General features: G+C 42.2%; 1 protein-coding gene and 1 long non-coding RNA gene across 3 annotated transcripts in view; one reads left to right on the top strand and one right to left on the bottom strand.

The window, feature by feature from the left end:
* Positions 1-4,566: 4,566 nt before the first annotated feature.
* reck (reversion-inducing-cysteine-rich protein with kazal motifs) overlaps positions 4,567-26,640 on the bottom strand; it is a 73,430-nt gene continuing 51,356 nt past the window's right edge. Inside the window, exons 17-21 of one of the 2 annotated variants that reach the window (XM_028025854.1) lie at positions 22,117-22,306; positions 18,761-18,971; positions 18,607-18,680; positions 14,559-14,714; positions 4,567-7,332 (exon numbers count right to left, since the gene is read on the bottom strand). In XM_028025854.1, the coding sequence (XP_027881655.1) occupies positions 7,120-7,332; positions 14,559-14,714; positions 18,607-18,680; positions 18,761-18,971; positions 22,117-22,306 (844 nt within the window). In that variant the 3' untranslated portion in view covers positions 4,567-7,119. The remainder of the gene's footprint in view (positions 7,333-14,558; positions 14,715-18,606; positions 18,681-18,760; positions 18,972-22,116; positions 22,307-26,640) is intronic. The other variant, XM_028025855.1, reaches the window with a different exon arrangement.
* LOC114149847 (uncharacterized) lies at positions 22,318-23,962 on the top strand. The gene is made up of 3 exons (XR_003596612.1): positions 22,318-23,214; positions 23,307-23,470; positions 23,539-23,962. It is a non-coding gene; the product is annotated as an uncharacterized LOC114149847 (long non-coding RNA).

Below are 26,640 nucleotides of genomic sequence, written 5' to 3'. Positions count from 1 at the left end.
GGCCTGAGGACTGGAATTGAGAAACGCTGCCCTAGGGTGACTTAAAACAGTCGGTACATGCTAGAAACCCCTTTCACCAAAATGGCAAACATTGACACAGTCTCCTGATGTAGAAAAGTCTACATAAAAACAGAAGCCAATGAATTAATCAGCAATATGACTGCAAACAAAACAGTTAATGAAGCTGGATACTGACTGCTTTCAGGCAAGGATAATCTTTTGCATCAAACAAACACATGCGCGCACACACACACCGATTAAGCATTTGAAACAGTTTGGCATTTCTTGTTTCAACAACTTTACCTCCAAGGTGTTGAATGACCCCCCCCCCCCTGTGATCAGGATCATCTGCACTGCTATTTGAGCTAGACATTCATTACAAATCAAACAAAATTAAAACAGGTAAAAATCAATATACACTTGGTCTGTACCATGAGTTCTGCAGGTTTTATACCTTCTTGTAACTCAACAAGTCTGTTTGTCTGTTGTTGAGAAATATTTCATTCCTGTAAACATGCAGAGAGGAGCATAGCTGAGAAATACTAGGAGAGAACTGGGTTGCTTTCAAAAATGGTACTCAGCCATAATGACAGGTAGCATCAGGATCAGTCTTGGTGCTAAATTTCTAAATGTTCTCTCCTTGTTCCATCTAGACATGTACAAAGAATCAGAATCCAGAGTTAAGGTCAGGGAACAGACTGTTTCATCCAGGGACCCTCTGTTACTCCATCATATCTGTATGCTGGAGGAGCTCTGCCTGTTATTCTACTCCTCTGCTTTTTTCTTAGACATAGTTCCATTCTCACAAAGAACTGCAACAGTGCATATTTCAAATCAATGTAAAAACACATAAAATGTGTAACTTCACATTCATCTACCAAGTGGAGACTCGGTGTACAAAGAAAGATCAAAATCAATGATGTTTAAATATTAAACTGCCTTGCCATCTCTATAAAACAAAAATATGTATACACATATATTTACCCACCAAACTTCACATTTCAAATTCTCTTTCTTCTTCGCTGCTGGTTGCCCTCTCTTTACATTTTCTGTTTGAGCCAATTTATCAGTTATTCACAATATGAGATATGGAGACCTTCAAACAACTTGTCACAAATCTTTCTTGTCTTTAATTATTTGGTTAAGGCAGAGAAAAAAAAATACCTAAAGAAATATAATGTCCTTAAAGCAGTTAAAACTTGTCTTACAAACTCTGTGACTATAGACACATCTTTCACATCTTCACATCTTGTGAAATGTCCTGATTATTTTCCCAAAAAAATACTAAAGAACTTTCAGAAAATCTAGAGAAATATGGATAATTTTATATATAAGAAGATTTGACTGCCTTGAATGAAAGGTAGAGATTTAGAGGCGATATAAATCATTTGTACAGCACTGATTATTCACTTAAAACAAAAACTAACTTACCTTAGGCAAATATAGCCACTGTGATTTTTAGCTTGCACACAACTCAGCTATCACCTGTTAGAGAAAAGGAAAAACAAAACACTTGCATCATATTGCATAAAAAATATGTGAACTCTAACAGCTATTGACCTTTAAACAGCCAGATACTTTGACTCCTAAAGAGGACTTTCTCTGGTCATTTCTGTATGTCTATCCACATCCAGAATGCACATTTCTAGGAACAGCAGTGGAGAAGAAGTCAAGGCTGTGAAAGCAAGGCTGCCTCAATCTGAAACAATTTGTTTTCAACCTTCTGATTAGAATTTTAGTGTTAAAAGTTTGACATCAATATAAATGATTCATAAATGTATCACACACACTATCAACATTACAATAAATATGTCATTGACTAATAAATAACTACCAAGCTGGATATAACCACTAAGGATATATTACAACAATGTATAGACCTAAGGTTTCACACATATTAAAGGGGCAGTGTCAGTGGCAGATTCTGATATGGGCAACGTGGTTTGAGCTGACAGAACGGCAACAGTTTCTCAAGTAACCACTCGTTATAACCAAGGTATGCAGAAGAGCATCTCTGAATGCACAACATGTCGAACCTTGAAACAGCAGAAGACCACACTGGGCGCCACTCCTGTCAGCTAAGAACAGGAAACTGAGGCTACAATTCACACAGGGTCACCAAAATTGGACAGTAGAAGACTGGAAAAACATTTCCTGGTCTGATGAGTCTCGATTTCTGCTGCGACATTCGGATTGTAGGATCCCTTGAAGGTTTTCTATGGCAGTAGTGGTATTTATTTACCAGTAACTTGACAGGAAGAGAGGGAGAGAGAACGAGAAGACATGCAGCACATGGTCCCAGGCTAGGAATCAAACTGGGCACAGCAGCCTCAATATGTGGTGCCATTCTGAGTCATGCCAAGAACAGACACTTTGATTTTAAAGGTTTTATCGGCTCTCGTGGCCTTTATTTGAGGGTGGTCCTCTCTCACATCAGAAAAGGTTGTGAGAGAGGAAGGAAAGATGTGGAAAAGGTCAACTGGCTGGGACTCAAACCTGTGACTGGGGGCCTCTGTATGAGGGGTCATGCGCTCTGCCACACTGCCCTCGCAGCGCACCAAACAGACACTTTTAAATGGGAGTCTAAACTCAGAGCTGAAAAAAAAAAACAGCAACCATTTTTACTTTTCTGTAATTATGACTCTATTCTGGATTACAGAATAAATGGTAATTATTTGTTACTGGGATGCATTATAAACTATGTTGGTTACAATGTGGTTGGTTGTAAATTAATTATGTATTTTTAATTAATATTCATGCTTTTAATGCCTGATATATTTTCTTAATTAGCTGAGAACATTAAGGTCTGCAGAGCATTATTAGAATAAGTGCATCACAATCACACAAGCAGTGGCAGAGTATGGGTGCTTTTGACTGAGATAAACTCACTCTGATGGATACTTGATTGGCTCATAAGCATGCTTTTAGAATCAAGATCCCTGCAAAATCTTAACTTACACTGAAAGCAACTGTTTTAGCCCAGTTCCTGTTTAGAAACAAACAGTGACGTTCCAACAGATTTAATCTGCAACTCTGAACAGAAATGACGAAAGAGGAGTGAAAGGAAGCAGACTTTGTCATCAAATACAAGCAGTGGTTGATGTGGCTTATTTCTGCAAACACGGACTGTGCTCTGTTTGCCAAGCTGAAGTCCTTTCTAAAATTAGTGAAACTATTAAATGAGATGATTTGTGTTGCTGTGAAAATGATGATGAAGTTGTGACTTTAAAACAAAAAGAGGAGTATCATTATCAAGTTAAGTCAAGAGCAAGATTCTTTTGGTGAGTGGAATCCAATTCAGTTCACCAAAAAAGATAAATAAATAGGTGAAGTCTGAAGTGCTAAGGTTTTACAAAGCGGTGCTCGTTTCTCTCACTGCAGAGATAGACATCAACAAAGAAAAGCTATTAGGATCAACAGGATAGATGGAAAGAAAGTTCCGAAGTATCCAGTTGAAAATCAAAAAATGAGTAGGGGAGTCAAAGGTGTTGAAGAAATTCAAAAAATGTAAGTGGAGGTGAAATGAAAGAAATCAAATGGTTAAAAACAAGTAATGGAGAAAGATGTGATAGTCTTTCGGCCATGATCAAATTCCAGGGAGAATGTGTATGGAGTAAAGTTTTCACTGGATATATGAGTTATGATGTTAAACATTTGAAATGCTTCAAATGTCAGATATTTTTACATCTAGCAGCAATTTGCAAAGGAAAGCAATGATGTGGAAGGTGTGCTGGTGAGCATGAATATGTGAAATGTGAAAGGGCAGCTAAAGATCGAAGGCTGTAACTGTGGAGAACACACTGCTGCTTATTGTGGGTGTGAAGTAAGTAAAAGAGAACAGGCAATCCAAAGAGTGATGCTTGCTCAAGGGATTACTTATGCTGAAGCTGCAAAAAAACCCAACAATTCAACGAGGAAGGCTGAATGTGAGACCAAAAGCTTGTGATGGATGCTCTAAAATTGTTAATATCTCATTGATAGTAAAAAAAGATTTTGTGCTATTTATGGTGGAAGTGATTCGTTGTCGGCTCAGACAGTAAAGAAAAGCAAACAGATCAAAATTACAGTGAGGGCTGCATAAAAGCATGTTGGTGTTAAAGAGCTGGATAGGAAGCTGTTGAAAGGTAGCTTTCAACAGCTACCTTTTGAAAGTTATTGAAAGCAGAACTTCTGAGTAACACATACTCAGAAGTTCTGCCTGGACATAAGAATATTTCAGTGGAATGTTAGAAGTGTCATCTCGATTGGGCAAGGTTTTAATTATTCCATTTCAAAATTACTATAATACCTCAGGTTACTTATATTCAAGAAACTTGGCTAAAACTAGAGCTAGACAGAGGTAATGGAAGAGGTGGAGGAATGAGGATATTTATACAAAACAATATTTTCTAAAGCCTAGTTAATATGAAAATAACATTTATATATAACTATAAACAAGTATGGATGAAGCAATAAATATAATGCATGTAAAGACTTAAAGAGGTAGCATTATGTTTATTATAGCACAATCAAATAACTATGCTAACTATCATTGAATCCAAAATCATCCAAAGAACAGAGTCAAGATTCAGATTTTAGAACTTTATATAGTAATAATAAAAATGAAAACAATAACAGATGGAGGAAGCATGGCCAGAGTTCCCTGCTACAGAGCTGCCCAACACAATAATACTGATAGAGATAGGAACACATTATGCTGGGCAGGCGGACAAACACGGGAACAAGACAACGTACACTGGAGTACACACCTGGAATTAAGATATTTTCATCATGCAATAATAATAATAATAATAACAATAATAATAATAATACCAGCTGGTTTTACAAACATGAGGCATCATTACAAATCATTATCAAGTCTATTGCAAATACAGACATTTCTAAACAAATACAGATTTATTGCATCTTCAATAATACTTCATGTAAGACTACATGCAAGGCAACCTGTGAAAAACAAAACTTCTCTAGCCCACATGTGCTCCAGGTAGAACTAGCTGATTGTCCTTTTGTTATTTTAATGGCTTCTCATTCTTAATGTCTAAAGAGACAGTCCGTTCTCTTCAGAGATATAGCACCAACAAAGGGACAGGAATTCCAGCCTTTATATGGTCATGGACCATTCACCTGGTGATAGAACACAAGGAGAGGCTTTTGTTTGAGATGGTGCTCATCAACTATAAAACATTCCTTAGTTACAATCAGAATTCACTGATGTAGCTTCACACATTCAGACTGCAGTTTTGTTTTTAAACTTTATGAGCCCCACATCAGATGAGGCGTTCGCTAAAAGCTCAAAGTCACCATGGAAAAATGACCAACTCTCTCTTTATCAGGTGACCTGAAAAATGTTGTAAAGTCTGCAGCAGATCCGGGCCTGCATTCTTCATCAGTTTAGATTAGTATGGAACAACAGCAGTGCCACAAAAAAAAAGATAAAATATGAGGAAATACACTCTGTAAATAAATTAATGTGTAAATAAAAGTAAAAACAATTAAAGAAGAAAATACCTATAAGAGCAAGAGTAAGACATAAGAGAAAATTGAAGACTGTGAAAATATTTATATTTTTTACTACTGTATAAAACAAGCATAGATACACAGCTATGAAGAATGGTGCAACTTGAATGCGAATTTATTAGCCCCGGGAACAGGTATTTCAATGACTTAATACGAGGAGAGCTCTAGAAGAGCAACATAAAGTATTACTCACAAGCTAACCAATAAATTCCCCAAGCAATATGGCTGACATGCTTCATACAAGCCGAGTGATGCTGTTTATTACAACTACCAGGCTTCCTGTGTCTATTGAGCTCTGATATTTTACAAGCAGACACTTCAGCAAAGGCCTGCAATACATCACTCCACTCATCATGCCACGGTTAATGCTTCGGCTCCTTGAAAATTAAATCATTTACAAAATCATTCTGAGTGCCAAGAAATCCTCTGGAAACATGACAAAGCAATGACATTTCTTTTGTCTGTCAGTACAGTTTTTCTTACCATTTTCACAGGAATGAATAAATCTCTTTTGCTGTTTCAAATAATTTTAATTTTAGCTCATTTTTCAAATGAGCCAAAAAAATGTTTAGTTAAATTTTTGTCTTTTTATTTTTCTACATCTTGAGCTCATACATCTTTTTTTAAAATGTCATTGGTCTTTGTTTTTATCATTTGTTTTCTACTGTTCTTTCCATTTTTCTGCAGCACTTTTGTTGATCTGAACAGAAAGGTTTATTTGAGATCAGAAAAGAAAGATAAGACAGTAAACTAAAAAGAGGTAGATCAGGAGAGACTGTGAAAACCTAAAATGTAAAATTGGAAGATAAAATAAAAACAATTAAAAAATATATGTAAAGAATATTCAAAGTACATTAAAATAAAATTATAACATGTTTCTTAAGAAAACTAATAGTTGACATTAAATAAAGTTTTTTTTAACACATCTTTCTGTATCTACATCTATTGATACTATTTATTGCTACTTGCATATTTTGTATTTGTGTGTATATGCTCCCTATATTTTGTGGCACTTTAAGCATTCCATAATTTTAGTTGCACTTTTGTTTGATCAGAAATGGGGTCTGATTTTAAAGGCTGGATCCGTTTGCTGGACCTGAACCGGTCCATAACACTGCTGAGGTTCAAACACTAGGTCCACACAGACGTCACATGCATGGGCGCTGTACATGTGGTCAACATTGAGGTTTCATCACACACATGATGAGGTCACTTTTCCTCTATGGATCCGCGACCAGACATACTCGCACACACATGCACGCAAAGAGTGTGCCATCAACCTTAACACCTTTCAAAGAGTCTGTTCCTGACATAACACTGTTGATATAAAGCTAGGTATTTCTTAGAGGTCAAGCACACGGACACACACGCCCGCACACACCCTCCACTGAGGGGGAAACCCAGTGAGTAACTCATCAATTAATAATACTTTATAGATGGTCTATAATAAGAATTTTTTCCCCAGCTTGATTGTTTAAGACTCAGCAGTCAATAGGAATGATTGTCAGAATGGTCTCCTTGTCCTTTTCCATGGCAACCCAAACAGTCTCAGAAACAGGGCACTTTGGGGAAAAAAACAGGAGGAAGAATCAACACTTAAAGCTACAGGAGTCTAGGAGCCACCATGATAATGAGAACCAGGCAGAAGCAGAGGAGTATGGGTACAGGTGCCAGCAGAGAGCCCCCAGAGTGGATGGACGAAGTCCTGATCTCAGAGCTGAGGAAGGCGGACAATGGAACGTGGGACACCAGAGTGGGGCTAGCGTAGTTGATGAGAGAATCAATCTTCTCGGCCTCCTTACTGCAGGCCTCAACCTGAAAAACACAAGAGTTTTGTTGCTTTCTGTGGGAGTCAGCACTGCACGATTCTTTAACTATTAATGTATTTTTAATTTCACTTGTCTTTAAAAGCACAGGGAGTAAGTAAATAATGGTTCAAAGTAGGTTTGTGTGAAAAATGTTTTCACAATAATAAAAATAAACTTTTCAGAAAAAGTAAGGTTGTTTATTATTATTATTTTATTTTTGCAAAATGCTTTTTAAATGCTGCCACAAAAATAAGAAAGCTTTATGGGTTGAGCAGGATGGTGGAGAGGAGCCGTAAAAACATCCTCTAAAAATATTTATTTCCCTGCAAACATTTCATTCTTTCTCCCAGCAGGTTTGTAAATGAATTTATTTATTTATTTAATAAAGTATTTATGAATTTCAATTTAATTGAATAATGTCCTGTCTTCTGCACACTCGCTTACTATATTTAGAGATTGTTTTTGGATAATTAATATTTTCTTCAATTTTTATAAGCTGCAAGTTTCTGTTTTCTATTACAGAAAAATTTGGAATTACTTTTGAGTGTTTATGCTTGTTTTTATAACGACTCCATTAGCTGCCAGGTTCAAAGCAGTCAGCTTCCTTCTCTCAGAAACAACCCACACTGAGTCCGCAGAGAGTCCTTGGCATTAGAATCAAGCTGTCAATATACACCATCCATATACATCAGGATGGGACTAAGAGAAGTCACTCAGAGCAGGTGAAACCATTTCCTGTGCTCTGCCAATGAGTTGTGCTTCTGAATGACTAAAAGCTTTAATCATCTGGAGCATTTTGTCCAAAGTTTTCCTGTAAAATGAACAGCATTCAAACAAAATTTGAAATGTACAAAGGACGTCCGTTTAGGAATGTTTATCAAATAATTAAAACTAGCAAATGAGGCTGTTGCTTGGCAACAGGCAAAACTAAAAGCTGAGCTGCAGAGGATTGTCTTAACTGTAGAGACTGTTCATGGGCATCAACTTTAAATGCTTACATTTCTTCCTAGGTTTCTCCTGAGCCTTTGTGTTTGTGAAATCCTACTGCTCAAACTGCATCCTCCCAGCATTCATAGTACTGGACACCATTTTTGCTGACATTGTGAAGGTGATAAATGTATCAGGCTTCAGATATTCTGGGTCTTTTCTCAGAACACAGGCCTGATATGAGGCACAGATTTACACATGGATTAGTTTTCTTCTAAACTGGAAGGAAAACTTTCAAAACCTGGATCTGCTGGGGGTGTTAATAATTTCATGCTTAACTCAACATAAACAATTATGACATGATTCAGATCAGAAAAAAAACAACAAAAAAATAAAACTAAGATTCCTGGAAAGCACAAAAGCATTTAATCTTTGATACCGTTGCATAATTGAAAGTCTGGCAGAAATTTGAAAGTTTTACTCCATTCTTAGGAGAGCTAACATTGAGCTAGCAGCTAACACTGGATCCTGATTGGTCCAGCCAACAGGGACAAACAGCACAACTGCTCCTAGAAACAGATGTTGCTCAGCTGGATGGAACAAGACCAAACAAACAATTTCTGTTATGAACTTGAACATTAATATCCACTAATACAGTGTTGTATCCCACTGTTATGTATATTTTACAACTGCAAGAATTTATTTGAATTTGAACAAAGACATAGGATGCCTTTCTACCACAGATTATAGAACAAATAGAACGTTTTCTTACAAATAACTACAGTAAAATAATCATTGCAATCATCAATACAAAGTACAGTAGGAGAAATTGTGACTCGCGTATTTCACTGTTCCTCTGACTGTGACGCTGCAGCCTCACTCCACTCTCCAGTGTCTTTTTCTTCTGAAGCCTGTGGTGCAGGTGTGTTTTTTCGAGAGAAGAACATAGTTATCGGTAGTTGTTGTCGCTCTTATTTCTTCTGGAGAAAAATATTTGCCAAAGTTTGCCAAGCTGTATTACGTATATTTAAATACTGTAACGTTATTGGCACGCAGGTAGAGAAGATGTGCAGAGACTGTTTAGCCGATCAGGATGCAGAACACAATGCATGATTACAATGATTATTTTACTGTAGTTATTTGAAAGAAAACGTTCATAAAACAAGATGGCGGCGCGTGTAGACGCTGCGGCTCGGAGCTCCCGTGTTTTCGTTTTCTTTAGCCTGTTTTTATTGATGTCTTCGCTCAACACACTACTGGAAGCCGTTACAACTTACAGCAGATTAGAACTGTGGGACATAGGAGCACAGTTTGGACTTCACACACCCACCAAGCTGGACTTTATTCCTCCAGAGCTGCTACGAACACCTGGGACTATGATCATTCCCCCCCTGCTGCCAAGGCGACGGAGGAGGCAGCGCAAACAAAAGAGGGGTAAGAGAGCCGGCGTGCGGGCTAGGCTACAAGCTAGTCCTCATAAACCGGCCCTCCCCAGCCTCTTCCTCGCCAATGCCAGGTCCCTCGTCAACAAAATCGACGAGATGCGACTCCGGATTACTTCTCGCCGGATGGACAGCTGTGTGACTGTTGTCACAGAGACCTGGCTGGAGGATAACATCCCGGACGCAGCGGTGGAGATAACGGGGCGCGCTCTGTTCCGGGCGGATCGGACTGCAGCTTCGGGTAAGGGCAGAGGCGGAGGTTTGGCATTGTATGTACACAATGCCTGGTGTACAGCCACACACTCTGTCGGAACATTCTGCTCTCCTGACTTGGAATATCTGGCGGTGAAATGCAGACCCTTCAAGTTGGTGAGAGAACTCTCGTCCATTGTGATCGTGGCCGTCTACATACCACCGAGGGCTAATGCTAAGCTAGCATTAGAGGAGCTGTACTGCCTGATCAGCGTGCAGATGAACTCCAACCCGGAGGCGGCCGTGATTGTGGCGGGGGACTTCAATCACGTGGAACTGAAGGCTGTGTTTCCCAAATTCCACAAATCCATAAACTTTCCCACCAGAGACAATAACATTTTGGACCAGGTCTACTGCAATATCCCCGGAGCCTACAAGGCTGTAGCAGCTCCACATCTGGGCATGTCTGACCACATCTCAGTGGAGCTGATTCCTGTCTACAAGCCTCTGGCCTGCAGAACTAAGCCGACCACCAGAATAGTTCAGGTCTGGACTGAGGAGGCCTCCTCTGCACTTCAGGACTGCTTTGAGCATACAGACTGGAGTGTGTTCAGGGACGGCGCAGACTTGGAGGAATACTCATCGTCTGTTCTGTCCTATGTTCAGTTCTGCACCGACGCTGTCCTCCCTGTTAAGACCATAAAAGTGTTTCCAAACCAGAAACCATGGCTGGACAGCACAGTACGGGCCCTGCTGAAAGCCCGGGATGCTGCCTACAGGTCTGGAGACAGGTTGGCTTATAGCAGGGCCCGGTCGGAGCTGAAAAAAGGTATTAAGCAGGCCAAGCTCCAGTACAAACAGCAGATTGAGGAACATTTCATCAACAACAACCCCCGAAGCATGTGGAGAGGCATCAGAACCATGACGGACTACAAACACAGCACTCAGCTGACCAGCCGCGACCCCACCCTGCCTGACACCTTAAACAGTTTCTTTGCCCGCTTTGACACGGCGGGCAGCAGAGAAGCTGTACATCTACCCCAACTGGAAGAGCAGCACCAGCCCCTCGTCTTACAGAAGCATCAGGTGACGTCCACCCTGAGGAGGATCAACACCCACAAAGCTCCAGGACCGGACAAGGTGTCAGGCCAGACGCTGAAAACCTGCGCCGACCAGCTGGCAGGAGTGTTTCTGGACATTTTCAATCTGTCCCTGCAGCTCGCCATGGTTCCTGAGTGCCTCAAGTCTTCCACCATCATCCCTGTACCGAAGAAGAGGTCCATCACCAGCCTGAACGATTACCGGCCCGTCGCTCTGACCCCGGTGATCATGAAGTGCTTTGAGAGGATTCTTCTGAGGTACATCAGAGACTTCATCCCCGCAAACCTGGACAGCCTTCAGTTCGCCTACAGAGCGAACCGGTCAACAGAGGATGCTGTCTCCATCACTCTGCACACAGCCCTGACCCATCTGCAGCATCCCAACACCTACGTCAGGATGCTATTTGTAGACTTCAGCTCAGCATTTAATACCGTCATCCCAGACAAGCTGGTGCTGAAGCTACTCGAGGTGGGGCTGCCCGCTTCACTGTGCCACTGGATCAGAGACTTCCTCACCAACAGGCCTCAGGTGGTGAGAATAAGTAGCTCAACATCGTCCCCACTGGTCCTCAACACAGGCACGCCGCAGGGCTGTGTGCTCAGCCCAGCTCTCTTCACCCTGTTTACACACGACTGCGTGGCCATCCACCCCACCAACACAGTCGTGAAGTACGCGGACGACACAACAGTAGTGGGTCTCATTTCAGACAACAACGAGACCCACTACAGAGAGGAGATTCTGCAGCTCACTCAGTGGTGTTCAGCCAACAACTTGGTGCTGAACACAGGGAAGACCAAGGAGGTCATTGTGGATTACAGAAGGTCCAGGAGGTCGGCTCACACTCCCCTTCTCATAGATGGAGAAGTGGTGGAACGTGTGGACAACATCAAGTTCCTGGGCCTCCACATCACGTCTGACTTCTCCTGGAACACAAACACCTCCCACCTGGTGAAGAAAGCACAACAAAGGCTCTTCTTCCTCAGGAAACTGAGACGGGCTGGACTTTCCTCACGGCTGCTCGTGAACTTTTACAGGGCGACGATCGAGAGCATCCTCTGCCTCAACATGACTGTGTGGTATGGTAGCTGCACAGCACTGGAGAGGAAACAACCGACACGGGTGGTGAGAACAGCACAAGGCATTGTGGGATGCCCCCTCCCAGACCTGGACTCCATTTACACAGACCGGGTCAAGATGAGAGCTGGATCCATAGCGATGGATTCCAGCCACCCGGGCCACAGACTGTTTTTGCCGCTGCCATCAGGCAAGCGGTACAGGAATATATGGACTACAACAAATAGACTGAGAAACAGTTTCTTCCCCACAGCCGTCAGAGCCATTACTCCCTGCCGCCCCCCCCTCCCACACATATCATAACCTCGCAGTCACACATACATATCCCCCACCCCCACACAGCCACACTGTTCTGACCTTTGCACTGTCACATCATCTGTACTTTGCCATAATTGGACCTGCTGCTACTTCTTTGGTGTGGTTGAGTGCCTTTAGTTAATTTAGTTGTATATATTGTTATTATTATTATTGTGTGTTTGCTTATTTATACTGTATATATTTGACCTTTTGCACGGGAGCTGCAATGGAAATTTCGTTGAATTCTGTTCAATGACAATAAATGCTATCTATCTATCTATCTATCTATCTATCTTCTATTTGTTAAAAAAATTCTTAGGCCTGAAAACAGTTTTTGTTCTTTGGTTTCAATGTAGAGTATTTAATTATGCTGTATAATAATTGTAAAAAATAAAGGTAACTACTTCATTTCGCCTATCACGGGTTCTTTTTGGAACGGAACCCCCGCGAAAAACGAGGGTTCACTGTATATCTACACTGTGATGGACTGCTGACCCGTCCAGGGTGTCCCCGCCTCTCGTCCGTTGACAGCTGGAGATAGGTGCTCATCTCACTGGGATAAGTGTGTTGGATGAGTGTGTAACTGTTATTGTTAAGCTCACATTATTGTTGTTAATACCCAAAATAATTCTTCATATGTATGTTTGTGTGTCACTCAGAAAATGGTAAGGGCACTTATAGAAACATTCATAGCTTTCTATTTTTTCATTGTATTTTTCCTGCATTGGACATTCTCTTCATAAGTCAAATGTATTGATACTGAAATAAATGGATTGTTTATAGGCACAACAACTAGCTGTGCCTATAAATGATTTTTAAAGACCCCAGCTGGCCTTTTTCTTTTTTTAGCTTGGCATCATCAACTTTAATTCATATTAATAGAGGCCTGTTAGTTTTAGACTGTTATGAAAAGCAGATTATGCAGAATTTAAATGTTAGCAGTGGTGCAGTCAGTCTTTTCTAATAATTGCAGAGCACATATTTACAACGCAAAAGACCAAAAATCTGAATAAAAATAGAGAGTTGAGCTGAAAACAGCAATATGCTGTTTGCTTCTCAGCAAATGCCACTAGACATAAATTTATTATTGTTTCACTAATCTCGAAACACAGAGATTAGTTTTTTTTCTCTTAGGATTCAAACACTTTCTGTAGAACAATTCTTTGTTCCAAGTAGAAAGGCAGGAGTGGTATCTGGCTGTGAGAACATGAGAAAGAATTCAATCATATTCAGATAAAGATTGAACTCAAAAGACAAAGGAAGTAGACTTGTTGGGGACGATTCTGAATATAACTTTAACCTAGGATCTCAGATATATTTTGTGATTTAGTAAAAAATAGCTGTGGTTTGAAAATCTTCAAACTTGACTTTAACAGCCATGAAAACCACTTAGTAATGACGAGGAAAGAATGGCAACGAAATGGAGAAAAGGTAAAGAGACAAAGAAGACAGATACGTTCTCATCCCTCCAGCAGCAATCAGTGATCATGAATATTTTTGATGAGAATAATTAACAGTAAACCAGATTGTGTTGGCAAGGTGTTTGAGTTATTGTAAATAAAACAAATTAGACACTGAAAAAGCACCGTTAGGCAAAGCAACAAAAAAACTCTGGTTCCACTCAACTGTCAAAGACATTCATGTTTTGTTTCCACACAGAGTGTTCAATCTTTTCCTGCTTGAGGAAAACCTGCGAATGAGATGCGGCCGCTTGTCTATGTTGTGCACAGGCAGGGTGTGATTACGCTGGATCATGACCGAACCAGTTAAAAGGTAGATCCCACTGGTAGGTATGGGAAGACTGGTGGGTAATCCCAAGGAAAAAGAAAAGATTCACTGTGTGATGCTGCCATGTCCAGATGGAATCCAGTTTTCAGCAGAATGAAAAACCTTGTTAATCCACCAGGGGTCTCAGCAGGAAGTGGGGTGGTTGTCCCATCAGACGGTCAGTTTCCAAAACCACACACACACACACACACACGCACACACACACACACACACACACCCACACACACACACACGCACCCATGCACGCCCACACCCCCCACCCCTCACACACACAAAAAAACCTCATAAAAGCGCACATGGGGTCATGTGACCTAGATTATGATGTGCTGGGTACTCCTTGGAGGAGAAAATGGGAATTTTTTTTTTTAAACACACTGCCATCATTTTGAACAAAACTTTATTTGTGTATCACCTGCAGAAGTGTTGGTTGGTGGTCCACTGGGGCAACAAGAACCACCAGCCTGTTGTCAATGCTCAGGTAGCCAAAGACGTCACACTGCGGTACAGAGATGTGAAGCCGGAGGATCTGCAGGACGTCGTAGACGGCCACCGGCTGGTTCCTGTTCAGCTGCACAAAACACACCATCAAACACTCAAACTGCTACCAAACCCTTTCCTCTCTTTGAAAATGTCAGCTCAGAAGAGCTGTCTGTAAAGTGTGTTCTTGCTCCATATTTATTCACTAAAAGCCTTGTTCAGAGAAAAAAAAGAAGAAAAAAAAAACACTTACTACTCATTCAGCTAAACAAGACCAGGAATGTTAAAAAAATATATTTTCATAAGTCTTTCATGATTTAAACTCTTTAGTCTGCAATCAGAGCAAGCAAAACAAAATCTGAAATCGTTATAAGAAATTATTAATATGAGAAACTGATATGAGAAAAATAGCTTTTCATGTTTTGAGAGTAAATGAAATGATAAGTGGCCAGCATGTGCACGGTGCTGTATTAAGGCTGAGGTCTGCTTCTCTACACAGACGTAGCCAGTCGACCAGCTAAGCTGAACCTTGTTTGCTGGAACTCTCCTCAAGTAAGAGGCGTCCGGGCTGAGATAAAATAGCTTAAACAACTTACGTTTTATGTTTATTGTGCATTTCATTGTACTGGCATTAATGCTTCAAACTGTTCCAAGAGCAGCAGGCTTACAGTATGCTGCAGCTGAGACTAGCAGTGATTCAACAATTTAAACTGAATTTAAGTTTGATCACTGTTTAGGGCCAATGGTCTACACATCTTTTATAAGGGCACTCACTGATGAAGACTCATTTGGTGTTTTTAGTCCATTTTACCAGAGTTTCCCTTCTAGCTGAGTTAGAGGTAGCTAGAGATATTTTAGGACTCCTTTATTCCAAACTGTTTTTTCTGATCGTGCATTCAGCTGTAGATTATTTAAAACAGCAAAATAATAAATAAAAATTTATGCTCATTTAAGACACATTCCTATTGAATTTTCCCAGCATTTTTACAGCTGTGACTGATGAATAGATTAACAATCAATTATCCAAAAGGTTTTTCAATTCTAATTTAGTCAAAAATTAATAAAGCATTACTTTATTAAAGTAATAGGTATTTTTTCACAACACTGTTGTGCATGATTTATGCCACATTAAATTGGGATGAAGTTTGGAACGTATTATTAATCATAAACTAATTGTAAGTCTCAAAAACACTGGAATGAGAAATCATTCCAGGAAGAAGAGAATAACAAATATTGACTCAGGCCCGGCGAGTTTCACAGGTGTGTGCTACAATTTTGGCAGCAAACCAGCAAAATGCAAAAAACTTTGCACAGTTTTTTCCCCCAAACTAACCAAGTGAGTTGAGTAATGCTGTTCAATGCAGGTAATGTTAGCTAAATGATGTCTAGCTAATGCCAATATATCACGTTAAGATTGTTAACATGTACAGACTACTGATTTTATCTATGTTCAAAAGTGGGTACTACAGGCAGGGTCGACCCAAGTCAAGCAAACTAAGCAGCCACTTAGAGCCCCAGGGCCACTAACGACTCCCCTCAGTGGCCCTTTTTTTCACTTTTAGTAATAATTTCTATTGTTGTTGAGGCAAAAACTTGGGCGTGGGAGGAGTTTGGAAAGGCCATAAGGAAAGACTTCCGCACGGCGTCGAGGAGATTCTGGTCCACCATCCTGCGTCGAAGGAGTGCTGGTGCAGTGCAGCATCAACACTGTTTATAGTGGGGATGGTGTGCTGCTGACCTTGACTAGGGACGTTGTGGGCTGGTGGGCAGAGTACTTCGAAGACCTCCTCAATGTCACCAACATGCCATTGAAGAAGCTGAGCCTGTGGACTCTGGGTCAGGCTCTTCAATCTCTGGGGAGATTCGTTCTGGGTTCCTTAAGGCTCTCGATGTTGGAGGGTTGTGTTGGCTGACGCGACTCTGCAATATTGCATGGACATCAGGGGCTGTTCCCCTGTATTGGCAGACTGGGGTGGTGGTCCCCTGTTCAAAAAGGGGGACCGGTGGGTGTGCTCCAATTACAAGGTGGTCACAATAGAATACATCCCTGAATAGACCCTAAACCCCGGAGGAGTGGAGGAGTTCAAGTATCTCGGGATCTTGTTCACAAATGAGGGAAGAAGGGAACGGGATAGTGACAGGTGGATTGGTGCAGCATCTGCAGTGAAGCGGGTGCTGTACCGGTCTGTCGTGGTGAAGAGAGAGCTGAGTCAAAAAGCGAAGCTCTTGATTTACCCGTTGATCTACGTTCCTACCCTCATGTATGGTCATGAGCTATGGGTCATGACCGAAAAAACAAGATCGCGGATACAAGGGGCCGAAATGGATTTTCTCCTTAGGGTGTCTGGGCTCTCCCTTAGGGATAGGGTGAGAACCTCGGTCATCCGGGAGGGACTCAGAGTAGAGCCACTGCTCCTTCACGTTGAGAGGAGTCAGTTGAGGTTGCTCAGGCATCTGGTTAGGATGCCTCCTGGACACCTGTAAGTATGTAAGTATCGACCAATCACAATCCCCCAAAATTAAGGAAATCAGCGCCCAGAAATCAACTGGTCGATAAATCAACTGGCCAATAAATGTATAATATTATACATGTATTTAATGTAGATTGGGCTGCTGATTGCTGCCAGTCCACATTGTTAGCAGAACTAGAGGGCTCCAAAACCAAATTTTGCTTAGGCCCACATTCACTTGAGTAACTTTTTGAGAAAAAAGGGTACTTACAGTATATTAGTAGTTTTACTGCACTGTACAGCACTATTGTTATTTACTTGAGTAATATTATTATTGCTACGTAGATTGATTTTGCATTTAAAGAAACAAACTTCAGCGATTAGAAACATTAGATTCTTAGATTTTTGCATGTTTATGCAAATTTGAACATAATTACTCAACATTTTATACATGTCACTGTTTACATCCTTATTGTTTATTTTGTACTAATTAACATGGTTATTTTATTTGTTACATACAGGTTTGTTTATGTATGTATATTAAAGTAACACCTTGTTTACCCCGCCCGCCTGAAAACAAGCCCCGCCTGCTAAACTCGTCTGGAGACTAGGCTACATTGACTCCTAAAAAATGATGCTTTGGCTAATAACATATAAAACTGATAACATTTTTTAGCTGTTTTTCATTTTTATCACAGGCATGACACAAAATATTGAAGCCAAACAAGCATGACAATTGGCCATGCCAATGGGTTTGACACATTTTGGAGTCATGGCACCCCCAAGTGGATACATTAAGAAATGACAACCTCCAACCTTTGCAGGCACACAATGCAAACACGTTTTGTTCTTTACTGTTCTTTCAGTGAATAAAAATAAAGAAATATTTTTAATAAAAGAAACATACTTGTTGTGAAAAAACTATTTAATCTTTATTTAACCAGAAAGGAAAATGTACAATTTCAACCTTTAGATATTTTACAATAGACTTTGTCCTATTTATTATGCAGTAATACACAGGCACATAGTGTGCATTTTTTTAAACATTATTCTTCTCAGTTGTACATTTCTTTGATTGGAATGTGCTATTTTAATAACTGCACAGTATTTTCTCATGGAGCAAATTTGTATTCTACAGTTTGTTATTTTTTAGATTTGATGTTTTTGTTGTTTTTTTTCTGTGTAAATATATATGATTTGACTTGCCTGACACTTTGCTGTTGATACAACTGAGTTTCCCCATAAACAGTTAATAAAGGCAACTTATACTCTATTCCATAGGTTTTTAAAAAAGTCACAAAAATGTAGATTTTCTTCTTGAAGAAAAAAAAATTATATGCTGTTTATATCAGTCGCAGGTAATTTAAGGTACCTTAATCTTAAATTAAGGTTTAATCTTATTTGCTTACGATTCACTTAGGCAAAAAAGGTCAGGAGCATCCAGATGATTGAGTTTGTGGAGTTATCAGATGGAATATCTATGCTGATATGATAACAGATGGACCCTACAGCTCAGCTGGAAGCCCCTCATACCTTTGAGAAAGTGCTAATCTGCTTCTGGCTCCAGAGGATCTGCAGCATGCTGGCACATATAGGACAACAGGCTCCTGGAAAACAAGTCAAACATCAGGGACCACACTGTCCCTTGTGGACTCTTCTAGCTACTGCTTAGTGTTGCTATGCTCACCAGGTGGGATTAAAGGGTGGCAGCCTGGGCTTGATATCGGTGAACAGGACACCTCACTACACACAGAATCTAGAGCCAAATCGGACAGGGCCCCTACGGCACGACAGGGGCCTTCGTAGTCAACAGCCACCCGGTCAGAGAAGGCCTCACACACCGTGTTGTACGTCTCACCGTTGTGACCACAGACTTCTTTTTTCTTCTTGCAGGCCTCCTGAGGACAGAGTTTGGGTTAGATTTTCTAAGCTCTAAAAAACCAATCATAGCAGCAGCTGTGTAATTTGTTACATCAGTAAGGTTTTTATTATATTCAGAATGTTGCATGTCTGGTAAATTTCTTGGATCTCCACTGGCAACCATTCAGGGTGTCTAAACACCTGGTAAAACAAGGCACAGTTTATTTACCCAAAGCTCCGCTAACTTACCAAAAGGTCCCCCTTGGAGCTGCAGTCAACTCCACAGAAAACTCTTTCCCTACTAAGCTCCTCAGACTAGCAGCAGCAATTAGTAAATACTGATGGAGCTGTCAGTCCCCTGAGCTGACCTAGGATCAATGTTCGGCATGGAGAAAGAAGCATTGTTGTGATGGCTAACTGAAGGGGGAGGGTTGGAAAGGACAAGAGGTTCTTAACCCCTTAACCCGCACCGGAACGCTCAGGTGCTGTTTTTCCATTGTATTTTCAGGGGCTGAGATTTAAGCGTTTCAACTCTGCTGGTGTCCATTATGATGCTTTTATTGGGCAGCCTAGAGCCCTCCCCAGTTTTTGATTGACACCGCATTCGACTAATAATGTTAAGAAATGGCTTTTTCCGAGCCAATAATATCCAGAGAGCGACTTGAGCTCGTTTTGACATGCTTGTATTCTTTCTGGAATATTTCTGACTGATTAACTCGGAGACTAAATCTAAAGCCACTGATGTGTAGCCAACACATGACCTGTCATAAGCATATAAGGCATTTTGGGGTTTGTTTTGACATGAATCCACCAGCTGCATGCGTAATCATGAGTAATCTGTGCACCTGTGCTGTGTAAAAGTCAGGCTCTGTACGCCCTCATGCGTAACGGTGTTTACAGGACTTTTTCTCACCAAAGGAGAGACATGTTGTCAGAACATGTCAAAACTGGATGTATTAATCCAACAGAACTTCACAACTCACGGGAGTGGATGACTATGGCCGTAAGAGCTGACATAGTTTTGGATTTGAGAATACCAGAAACCTTTAGTCGTCCGCTGCTATAGACAGAGTGAGGTGAGTAGAGCGTACGGAAAAGCGAGAATGGGGGACCGAGGGAATGGTGGAGTGGGAAGAACGGGGGCGGGGGCATTTCAAAGAAGGAGAGAAGGTGGGGGGCGGACTGGCGGGGGGACTAACGTATCATTAGAAAAAGGGGGGGCAGGGGCACAGAAGAAGGTGGGGGGGAGGAGAAACATTGAGGGCCCCCTCTCCCAGGCCCCCCAGCCAGATATGCAATTCTATTTATATAATTATAAGTAATTTCCACTATCAGTAATAATGTGTCTATCTGAGGATTCCTCTGGTCATTATCTTTCATTAGAACCCTCATTGATGACTGTATGTTGAAGCACTGTAACTCTACAGTCATTAGAAGTTTATATAGCAGATGTTGTCCAAGTGTGACATTTGGAGATTCCAAATGTCACACTTGGACAACACCTGTATATCCTCATGAATAAACATGTCCAAAATGACATTTCTTTTTGTGCTATTTTGATCAGTCTTGAAATCCACGAGCAGAGTACTTTATTCTACAGATTTATTGTATTTTCCAGTCCATATCGGTACTCAATGCGCATTTACAAGAAATAAAAAAGAAAAATCTGGGTGAAGCAACATTTTTCACATATTTTTGTGTTACAAACGTAATAGCTACAAACTACAATAGACAATTTAGCTTGTCATCTTCATAAAGAGACCAAGCTTTTGCATGTACTCCAAATTGTTCAAGAACAGCAGCTGATTTATTTTGGATATACCTTTTCAGCCGTTTTTGGTGATTTAGGGGGCGAGCGTTAAGGGTTTAAAGCATAGGTGTCAAACTCTGGCCCGCGGGCCAAATTTGGCCCGCAGTGTAATTATATTTGGCCCGTGAGGCAATTTCAAATTAATATTAGAGCCGGCCCACTGGTATTATACAGTGGCAACGCTGTGACGCCGCATTTGCCACTTATACTACAAATCCCATAATGCTCTGCTGTTTTTTTGGCGCGTCAATCAGGACAGAGGCAGACCCGCCTCCTCCTCTGTGTCAGTAGCACTTATGGTAGCGGACATGGATGTATTAGGAAGGTGGTGATCCGTCTTTCACTCCTTCGGTGAAAGCCCCGGCGCACCCCGCATCCCCGGGCCTCTCCCCCAAACCACACTGCGACCTCAAACTACAGCCGTCACTGTGTTACCCTACCAAAAAATGGCGAAAAGAAAGACAGAAAATAGAACTTTTCTGGACAGGTGGGAGGCAGAATATCTGTTTACATATGTATGTGAGCAACTTTTCTCCTCAGTGAAGATGACGAAAATGTCTCACAGGAGACGTTTGACTGACGAACACCTTTGTTCGATAATGAAGGTTTCCTCAGCTCAAACTCTGGGCCCCGACATTGATGAACTGGCATCCAAGAAAAGATGCCAGATATCTGACTTTGGCCGCATCAGAGTAGATCAGTGTGTCGCAAAATGAGCAATAAATACGTTTTCTATGCACCTTTTCTTGTTACTCCAAGGCCTGAATGGTTTATTCATAGTTTAATTAATGATTTATTCATAGTTGTTATGTTATTTTATTTTCTAATTTATTAGCCTGTGTACAAAGCTAATTTTGACATTTACCTCAGACAGGAGGAATTACATTTTTTTTTTATATTCCATTTATATGTTTTATTATTATTTTTAGCAACTCAATTTTGCACGCCTGCATTTTTAAGTTATATAAGCCTTCCTTGTTCAATATTTATTGTTAAATCAAAACTTGTTTGGGTCCATATTAAAAGATTCATTTGTTCAACCTTGGCCCGCGGCTTTGTTCAATTTAAAATTTTGGCCCACTGTGTATTTGAGTTTGACACCCCTGGTTTAAAGAGACGGAGGCCAATTTGAAAGCATCAGATAGCTATGATGTCACGTTAAATTTATTTTTTTTAAATTTCTGATATATACAACATTTTCATAACAACTGAAGTTAACATATCCCTTATGGTCATTAGTGTGAAGGTGAAAGAAAATAACATTTTTACAGATGATCAGGACTTTGTGCTATTACAGGGCCTGTTAAAGTAAATGATCCAGCTGTTTCCTGTAGGATTCCTACAGGAGTCTTCCTCAGTCCTGTGTCTCCTACCTGGCAGTGCCCCATGTAGGCCAGCATCTTTCCGGATTGCTGCAGATGGCACAGGCTGCGATGCACCCGGCCCTCAATGTCACAAGCCGGCTCCATGCTGTTTCTGTCGCAGACTGCTGGCCGACTAACACACTCATACTGCGGACAATCCGAAGAGTCGCTCAGACAAACACGCCGCCTCGGGATGCACCTGACCAAAACACACAAATCCAACGTTTTCATCTTCAGCCATGATAAAGCAAATAAAACATAAGTTTAGTTCTAAGGTTTACATCTTAGTTCATAATAGATATGTTCTGATTTTTTAATCAAGTTTTGAAATAAGATTGCATGTTTTTCCTAAAACTGTATCTTTAACAAAATTATTTTGTATCAACTTAGTTATTAACCAAATCAGTTGATTTTTTTTCTGCTAACTTTAAAATGTCCTTTCCATTTTCACTCCACAGGGTCCTTTGGATACAAGAAAAAATTCTCTTTCAGTGTCTGAGAATATTTTGTATTAACATTTTCTTGTCAAATTCAACTCATAGAAATCAGCACTGCTTCCTGATAACAAAGAAGGAATCCAAAACTATCATCATTTCCCTTTGTATACTTAAAAAATAAATGCAAGGCCTCTTCTGTTATTGCTATCACTGTGGAGACGAATACTAAAAACATTCATATAAACAATAGAACGTGCAGCTTCATCTGAAGCCAGGCTTAGAGGCGTGTAGTAAAAAGGGAGTGTCGTCTTGACCAATGATGAATCACATTGCATGGGCCAGTGACTGCTTCATTTTGTGTGTCGGTTTTCAAAATAAAAGCCGATGAGTCATAACTGACATGCTTCATGGCATGGGTTACTGTATTTGATTGCGCATCAGAGGAGTATTTGTTTTCAGCAGTGGCCAAAATAAAAGGAACGTTTTATAGTTTATGTGTCAGGGTTCCTGTGTGCGTGTGTGCGAGTGCGAGCAACACATCTCTTCCAGCGAGGATCTTGGTGGAGAGCCTGGGCAGCCTTCACAGGTGGAGCTCATCAGCCTCATCAGAGTGCTGGGGATAAAGGAGCAGCAGAGCCTTCACTCAGCGCTGGATGATTAACGTCTACTGGTAGTCACTCTGGCCACCTCTTGTTGTCGGCTATTTTTAGCTTTTGATCAGTCTCTTGAGAAGTTCATAGTTCTTGTTTTTGCTTCCTTTAGGTTTTTGTCACTGGATCTCTCTAGAAGAATCAGTTCAACCGTTTTCTCCTCCTGTGAAACTCCCCAGCAAGTACCTACCTGCCTGCCTGCTTCATCGTTCCCCCTCATCTCCACACAGGACCCCTGGGCAACTTTCTTCCACGCTTCACCAAGTCCATTCAAAAGTAAGCCTTTTTTACATTGCATCTGATCAACTCATTACAGGCCACCATTAACCCAACTCTCATTCCAGACGCCACGGATCGCATGACACTGCCACTCCCTGATACATCAAGGAAACCTGTAAATTGTTGCTTGTTTAAAAGAAATAAAACCTATACCTAATTGAACTTGTTGATTCTGCATGTGGGTCAGAAGATTAAATCCGAACATGTCATTATGTATATTAACAATTTTGATGATGGCACTCATCAAAATGTAATGTTTGTTACCGGTTTTCTCAATTGGTGATCATGGTGTATTTTATTACTTTTTATTTGTGTGTTTTTATTATGTAAAGCACTCTGAAACTGCATTGTTGCTGAAATGTGCTACACAAATAAACTTGATTGAAATGGAGCCAGGAAGAAGAAAAAAATTGACATCTGGGAATACTTCGAGATGATCACTCACAACATTCTTAAATAAAAATAATTAACCCCTTCCCCTCCAAAATTCTCACCTTCTTGAAATGTTCACTATGTGACAATATTGCATTTACAATTTTTTTTTAAGTATGTCTATCTGAGTGACAAGGCTGCCACAGTTTCAACAGTAGATGTCACTAGTGCAGATCACGACCTGATGAAGCCAAAAGGACCACATCGTCTGCAAAAAGCAGAGATGAGATCCTAAGGCCACCAAATCGGATCCCCTCAACACCTTGGCTGCACCTAGAAATTCTGTCCATGAAAGTGATGTACAGAATCGGTGGCAAAGGGCAGCCCTGGCGGAGTCCAACTCTCACCGGAAACGAGCCCGACTTACTGCCGGCAATGCGGACCAGGCTCTGACACCGGTCATACAGGGACCTAACAGCCCGTATCAAAGGGCCCGGTACCCCATACTCCCGGAGAACCCCCCACAGGGCTCCCCGAAGGACACGGTCGAACGCCTTCTCCAAGTCCACAAAACACATGTAGACTGGTTTTGCGAACTCCCATGCATGTTGGTGGGATTGAGGAGGTCTTCGAAGTATTCTGCCCACCGGCCCACAATGTCCCGAGTAGAGGTCAGCAGCACACCATCCCCACTACAAACAGTGTTGGTGCCATACTGCTTCCCCCCCAACCTCCCGAGAAGCCGGATGGTGGACCAGAATCGCCTTGAAGCCGTACAGAAGTCTTTCTCCATGGCCTCTCCAAACTCCTCCCACGCCCGAGCTTTTGCCTCAGCAACCACCCGAGCCACATGCTGCTTCGCCTGCCGGTACCCATCAGCACCTTCCAGAGTCCCACAGGCCAAAAAGGCCAGATAGGACTCCTTCTTGAACCTGACAGCATCCCTCACCGAAGGTCTCCACCAACGGGTTCGAGGGTTGATGCCGCCACAGGCATCGACAACCTTGCGGCCACAGCTCCGATCGGCCGCCTCAACAATGGAGGCACGGAACACGGTCCACTCAGACTCCATGTCCCCCACCTCCCCCGGGACGTGTTCGAAGTTTTGCCGGAGATGGGAGTTAAAGCTCCGTCTCACAGGGGATTCCGCCAGACGTTCCCAACAGACCCTCACAACACGTTTGGGCCTGCTAGGTCTGACCAGCTTCCTCCCCCACCACCGGAGCCAACTCACCACCAGGTAGTGGTCAGTGGACAGCTCCGCACCTCTCTTCACCCGAGTGTCCAAGACATATGGCCGCAGATCCGATGAAACGATGACAAAGTCGATCATTGAACTGCGGCCTAGGGTGTCCTGGTGCCAAGTGCACATATGGACACGCTTATGCTTGAACATTGTGTTCGTTATGGACAATCCATGACGAGCACAGACATCCAACAACAGATCATCGGTTGATTTCAGATCGGGGGGCGTTCCTCCCAACCACGCCCCTCCATGTCTCACTGTCATTGCCCACGTGAGCGTTGAAGTCCCCCAGCAGAACAAGGGAGTCCCCAGTAGGAGCACTCTCCAGTACCCCCTCTAAGGACTCCAAGAAGGGTGGGTAATTTGAACTGTCGTTCGGCCCGTAAGCACAAACAACAGTCAGGACCCGTCCCCCCACCCGTAGGCGGAGGTAGGCTACCCTCTCGTTCACCGGGGTAAACCCCAACATACAAACTCCGAGAAGGGGAGCAACACGTATGCCCACTCCTGCCCGATGCCTCTCACCTTGGGCAACTCTAGAGTGGAAGTATGTATAGCCCCTCTCAAGGAGACTGGTTCCAGAACCAGAGCCATGCGTCGAGGTGAGACCGACTATTTCTAGCCGGAACCTCTCGACCTCACACACTAGCTCCGACTCCTTCCCCACTAGAGAGGTGACATTCCATGTCCCAAGAGCCAGCTTCTGCATCTGGATTAGACTGCCAGGGTCCCCTCCCTCGGCCGTCACCCACCACACAATGCACCCGATCCCTTTGGACCCTCTCACGGGTGGTGGGCCCATGGGAGGGGGGGGGCATGTTTCCTCTTCGGGCTGAGCCCTGTCGGGCTCCATGGGTAAAAGCCCGGCCACCAGGCACTCGTCATTGTGCCCCCCCTCCAGGCCTGGCTCCAGAGTGGGGCCCCAGTGACCCGGGTCCGGGTGAGGAAACACGAAGTCCAATGGTGCCGTTCATCATTGGGGTCTGCTTTTTGCAGACGATGTGGTCCTTTTTGGCTTCATCAGGTTGTGATCTGATCAGCTGAGGGTTTTTTTTTGGCGCTGGCACAGCTGGCTGCTTGCAGACGCTGCTCCCGTCGTGTGTGTTAATCTGTGTATATTTGCTGTAACCGATTAAGGATCCGTGCATAGACCATCAGTTAAGATTTCCACAATGGCTGGATGTGGTTTTGTCACTGTTCTCCGCGTTCTTCTGCTGCTTTTTCTACTCTTTGTCACGGAGAACCTCGCCGAACAGAGTAGCGGCATTGTTTACACGCGTGAACAGCTGATTGCGCTGTGTAAGCCCCAGAGACAGGCCTGTGGTCCCAGAGGAGTTACAGAGGAGACGCCGGGGCTGCAGGTCTGGAGTTAAACGGAGGGAGAAGAGGAGACGGCACAAACCAGCGGTACCGGCGATTATTGTGGGGAACGTGGGGTCTTTGGGGAATAAGACGGACGAACTCACGGAGCTGGTGAGGACCCAGAAGGAGTACAGGGAGTGCAGTATCTTCTGCTTCATGGAAACCTGGCTGCACTCGCTTATTCCGG

This window comes from Xiphophorus couchianus, chromosome 8 (genome assembly GCF_001444195.1).
Source record: "Xiphophorus couchianus chromosome 8, X_couchianus-1.0, whole genome shotgun sequence".
NCBI classification, from domain to species: domain Eukaryota; kingdom Metazoa; phylum Chordata; class Actinopteri; order Cyprinodontiformes; family Poeciliidae; genus Xiphophorus; species Xiphophorus couchianus.
This window is presented reverse-complemented; position numbering and strand designations above follow the sequence as displayed.